Source organism: Lotus japonicus, chromosome 3, assembly GCF_012489685.1.
Source record: "Lotus japonicus ecotype B-129 chromosome 3, LjGifu_v1.2".
Classification (NCBI taxonomy): Eukaryota; Viridiplantae; Streptophyta; class Magnoliopsida; order Fabales; family Fabaceae; genus Lotus; species Lotus japonicus.
This window is the reverse complement of record NC_080043.1, coordinates 42,677,021-42,682,499: the sequence shown is the minus strand read 5'-3', so window position 1 is coordinate 42,682,499 and position 5,479 is coordinate 42,677,021. Positions and strand designations below refer to the sequence as shown.

Here is a 5,479-nt window from a genome sequence, read left to right as displayed (position 1 = left end):
TATTAGTATAAAATTTAAAATGTTATCCTACAAAATTTCAATTTGAATATATACTAAAATATTTAAAACACTTATGAAACTCACCCGTGCATTGCACGGGCTACTTACTAGTAAATCTTTAAAATTCCGGAAATATTTTCCGTTCACCTCAATTCATCAATATAATTGAAACAAATCAAATCAAATTAATAATAATAATTACGCGAGATATTATATTATTTACGACGTGAATCCTCGTTTTTATATTTCAATAATAAGGGTTTCCTAATTGCTAATTCATTCTGCGAGAGGAGAAGGAGAATGATAAGAAGCGAAGAGAGAAGAAAGAAAAGAGAGAAGAGATCTTGTAAATAACGAAACCCTAGTTTTCATTCCCCTTTTTTTTGCGAATTTTCACATTAATTCAGTTGCAAACTGCTACTGTTACCTCTGAGGAATCTCTTGTCATTGCTTCAATCGCACAAGGTTCGGTTTCAATTCACCGTTTTCTCTCGATTTTGATGTGCGGTTTTTCTGTATTGGGTTGAAGAAGGGGAAACTGATAAAAAAAACTTCTTTTTTTGTTTATTTGAATTTGTTTTGGTAATCGAGTTTTATTTGAATCGATCTTATTGTATCGGGAGTATGATTTTTTTTCTTCCGATTTTTGTTTTGTTGTAAAGGGTGTTTGTTCCGATGCTCATTGTGATGTAACCCTTTTGGGGGTCAAGAATTTTGGGGCTTTTGCATAGTGTGTAAGGTTGGAATATGTCTTACGGAATTGCTGGGTGTGTGAGTGTGATGTGTCTTTATTTTGGTAAACTGGTCATTGTTTGCAACCAGAAAAGTATTTAGCATAGACTAGTGTGCTTCATTATCACTTAATGAATGTTGTTCTCATATGTTAATGTTTGAGAATGTGTGTTTGTGCTTGGGGGCTGTTTTTAGTATGTGAATTGTGAGTTTGGTTGTGTTTGTTTCTTTAATCATGGATGTGTTTTGCTTGTTGTCAATTTTACAGATTAAACGAGTTTTGTCGGGTTGTGAATTTTTAGAAGGACGCCAAGATGATGTCAAGATCGTATACAAACCTTTTAGATTTGGCTTCTGGGAATTTCCCGGCCATGGGGCGGGAGTCAAAGGAAAGAAGGCGGATGCCGAGGGTTATGAGTGTCCCTGGGATAGTCTCAGAGCTGGATGATGATCAGGCTGTTAGTGTTTCTTCTGATAATCCGTCAACTATTTCTTCTGATCGAATGATCATTGTAGCAAACCAGCTGCCTCTGAAAGCAAAGCGGAAAGAGGACAACAAAGGGTGGAGTTTCAGTTGGAATGAGGATTCCTTGCTTTTACAGCTTAAGGATGGTTTACCAGAAGATATGGAGATCCTTTATGTTGGGTCTTTACGTGTTGACATTGATCCAGCTGAACAGGATGACGTTTCACAGTATTTGTTGGACAAGTTCAAATGTGTCCCTACTTTTCTACCCCCTGATGTGTTGGATAAATTCTATGATGGCTTCTGTAAGAGGCAGTTATGGCCACTTTTCCATTACATGTTACCATTTTCTACAGATAAAAGCCATCGTTTTGATCGTACTTTGTGGGAAGCCTATGTTCTGGCAAATAAGCTTTTTTTTCAAAAGGTAGTTGAAATAATCAATCCAGAAGATGATTATATTTGGATTCATGATTATCACTTGATGGTGCTGCCGACTTTTATTAGAAGGCGTTTTAACCGGGCTAAGATTGGATTTTTCCTACATAGCCCCTTTCCTTCATCAGAGATATATAGGACTCTTCCTGTCAGGGAAGAGATACTGAAAGCTTTACTGAACTCTGATATCATTGGATTCCATACCTTTGACTATGCTCGCCATTTCCTTTCCTGTTGCAGTCGTATGTTGGGTTTGGAGTATCAGTCAAAGAGGGGTTATCTAGGATTGGAATATTATGGAAGGACTATCAGTATTAAGATTATGCCTGTCGGGATTCACATGGGTCGGATTGAATCAGTTATGAGAATGGCAGATGAGGAGTGTAAGGTAAGGGAGCTTAGACATAAATTCGCAGGAAAAACCATCTTGCTTGGTGTTGACGATATGGACATTTTTAAAGGCATAAATTTGAAGATTTTGGCTATGGAGCAGATGCTCAGACAACACCCCAAATGGCAGGGAAGAGCTGTTCTGGTCCAGATAGTTAATCCTCCAAGGGGTAGAGGGATACACCTAGAGGAGATACACACTGAAATACAAGAAAGCTGCAGCAGGATCAACAGAGTGTTTGGGCGACCTGGTTATGAACCTATTGTTTTTATTGATAGGTCGGTTCCAATTGCTGAAAAAGTTGCCTACTACAGCATTGCTGAGTGTGTTATTGTCACAGCAGTAAGGGATGGGATGAACCTAACTCCTTATGAATATATTGCTTGTAGACAGGGATTATCTAGTTCTGAATCAAGTTCCAATGTCTACGACGCAAAGAAGAGCATGCTGGTAATATCAGAATTTATTGGGTGTTCTCCGTCACTTAGTGGGGCTATCCGTGTCAATCCATGGAATGTTGAAGCAACTTCCGAGGCAATGAATGAGGCCATCTCAATGGGTGATGCAGAAAAACAGTTACGGCATGAAAAACATTACCGATATGTAAGCACTCATGATGTGGCATACTGGTCACGTAGTTTCTTGCAAGACATGGAGAGGGCTTGCACAGACCTTCTTAAGAAAAGATGTTGGGGAATAGGTCTTAGTTTTGGATTTAGAGTTGTGGCACTTGACCCTAATTTTAAAAAGCTCTCAATTGATTCTATGGTTTCAGCTTACAAGAGAGCAACAAGCAGGGCCATTTTGTTGGACTATGATGGTACTGTGATGCCACAGAACTCCATTAATAAGAGTCCAAGCACGGAAGTCATCTCTATTTTAGAATCACTTTGTGCAGACCCCAAAAATGTAGTTTTCATTGTTAGTGGACGGGGAAGGGATAGCTTAAGCGACTGGTTTATCCCCTGCAAAAAACTTGGAATTGCTGCAGAACATGGGTACTTCTTGAGGTGTGATCTCTCTCTGACATGTCATCTATTTTCTTATGCTTAATATTGATGTTCAGAATCACATTTTGCACGTGTCGTATGAAAATTAAACATCTTTTAGGCACCTTCATACAATGATCTTATGCTAGAGTTGGAAAGTGCCATTTCATTTTGTCTGGATGCACCAAATTAGAATAATTTCCTTCTGCTAAACAAACCCATAAGATGGGGGTCAAATGGCTTTTCAAGTCAAATTTGATAGTGTATGATATAATGTGATTTGAAATCCAATTATATATGGTTATGCAAATGCTGTTAGTAACTCATCCTACTCTGTAGTTTAAACCTGTGTTGAGGGAAGAAGTTCCATATAAGTGGTACTCTATTGCTGAAAATGTTTTTCACTACCTCCTCTATGTGTGGAATATAGATCTGCTTATTAATCAAATCTAGAAGTATATTTGCACTTTGCGAACATATAATTTGTCGAATGTTTTCTCTCTTGTTCTATTGTCCTTAAATTTTGTCTTGTGTTCTCTGCTTTTACATAGCAATTCGTTTTAAAGGTTTGAGCATTTTTCAGATGGTCCGAGAGTGAAGAATGGGAAATTTTAGGTAAGTGCACTGAATTTGGATGGATGCAGATTGCGCAACCTGTAATGAAACTATATACAGAGGCAACCGATGGTTCCAGCATTGAACGGAAGGAAAGTGCTTTGGTCTGGCAATACCGGGATGCAGACCTTGGTTTTGGATCTGCTCAGGCTAAGGAAATGTTAGATCATCTAGAAAGTGTTTTGGCCAATGAGCCTGTTGCTGTGAAGAGTGGCCAGTTTATTGTTGAAGTGAAGCCTCAGGTATGCATAATCTTCTAAACGATTTCTCTGTGAAGCGAATTTTACAATTGATAAATATGAAAATCTCCTTTCAAAAAATGCTTTCCTGGGTATGAATTTCTTGTATACGTCATACTGTGGGAGAATTTAGTTTCTTTCAATTTTCATTTGCTACATTTTATCTGACCCTTCTGCTTTCTGGTTTTATTTCTGATGGTATGCTGACCCATATACAATATTAAGTTGGCTTCTGAAGTTTAGAAATCATCAACCTTTAAGATTATTTCTTATAAGCAGAGGGCTTGGGTGAGGTGCAGAGAACTGATTAATGCTTCATTTGCAAATTTATTGTTGGAACATGATCTTTTGTGTACAAAATTGGTGTAAATAGCGGTTCGAAATGTTATGATGTCGAACTAGGGTAAGATGAGACTTTTTGTTACCAAAAAGCAAATAGCAAAAAGATATGGAGGAACTTAGAACGGTTAACTAATGTGTTCTTAGTCTATTTGGTTACCCCCCAAGCATATATATAACAAGAGAAATTTCCATCCACTGGATACAAAAACCTGACCTATTTCATCCTCGTATGAGATATCTAACATTCTTAACATGGCATTAGAACTTCTCTTACATTCGGGTTCGACAAGCTTCCTTACTTTGTATATGCTGTTGAAGGAGTTGTTTTGAAGCAACTTGGTGGTTACAATTTTCAACTTGGTGGTTATCATATAATTTTGGCATGAACTTATATAATTGATGTGCTAGATAATTATGCTGCATCTTTATGGAAAAGGACTGATTCATTATATGTCATTTGCTTTGCAGGATGTGAGCAAAGGCTTAGTTGCTGAAAAGATATTCTCATCAATGGCTGGGAATGGCAAACCAGCTGACTTTGTGCTTTGTGTTGGTGATGACAGATCAGATGAGGACATGTTTGAAATAGTTAGGAGTGCAATCTCAAGAAATATTCTTTCCCCCAATGCTTCTGTATTTGCTTGCACGGTTGGACAAAAACCAAGCAAAGCAAAGTATTATCTGGATGATACCTTTGAAGTAATAAACATGCTAGAATCTTTGGCGGAAGAATCAGATTCTTCTCCTTACATAGAAGAAACTGGGGATTCCTCTTGAAGGCAAGTGTGACTAAGGTTTCTCCTGACTTAGATGGTATTTTTTTATTTATTGCAATGTAATATTCTTTGTGACTTTGGGGCGTTTGCAGAGTATATTTCATAAAGTTTTCCTTGTTTTTTCTTATTCCTTTCCTCAATTATATATAACACATAAGTTTGGGAAAATCCCGTCTTTATTTTCTTTCCTGGTCATTGATAATTCTACTTTTAGTTCTGGAGGGGCAGAGGGATGTTAAATTTGCTTTTATATCCTTTTAATAAAGGAAGAAAAAAGAGAGCTTTTACTTTGCATCGGGCCATTGACAACCTTTCTGAAGAACAAAAAAAATGCACAATCTTTCTTGTTCCTCTCTTTATCTCAACCTATCCAATCCCCTCTCTCGGTTCCACATTAGTTGTGTTCTATTTCTTCTGTCCACCCAAATTATAAATTCTAGTTAGCTTCCCCTTTAGTTGTGTTCCTTCATGCTTAAAGAAAAGGTTCCTTT

The 5,479-nt window shown here is 37.4% G+C and overlaps 1 protein-coding gene across 1 annotated transcript; it reads left to right on the top strand.

Annotated features, from left to right (window-relative positions):
• The first annotated feature begins 268 nt into the window (after nucleotides 1–268).
• Nucleotides 269–5,156, top strand: LOC130742824 (probable alpha,alpha-trehalose-phosphate synthase [UDP-forming] 7). Its single transcript, XM_057594924.1, has 4 exons — nucleotides 269–465; nucleotides 1,001–3,037; nucleotides 3,600–3,873; nucleotides 4,681–5,156. Exons 2-4 carry the CDS (start codon nucleotides 1,047–1,049, stop codon nucleotides 4,987–4,989), a joined length of 2,574 nt encoding a protein of 857 aa, XP_057450907.1. The 5' UTR covers nucleotides 269–465; nucleotides 1,001–1,046; the 3' UTR covers nucleotides 4,990–5,156.
• Nucleotides 5,157–5,479: the final 323 nt, after the last annotated feature.

Coding starts and splice junctions, on each gene's coding strand:
- LOC130742824 (XM_057594924.1), top strand. CDS start 1,047: ATGATGTCAAGATCGTATACAAACCTTTTAGATTTGGCTTCTGGGAAT. Junction 3,038..3,599: donor GAACATGGGTACTTCTTGAG/GTGTGATCTCTC, acceptor AGCATTTTTCAG/ATGGTCCGAGAGTGAAGAAT. Junction 3,874..4,680: donor TTGTTGAAGTGAAGCCTCAG/GTATGCATAATC, acceptor TTTGCTTTGCAG/GATGTGAGCAAAGGCTTAGT.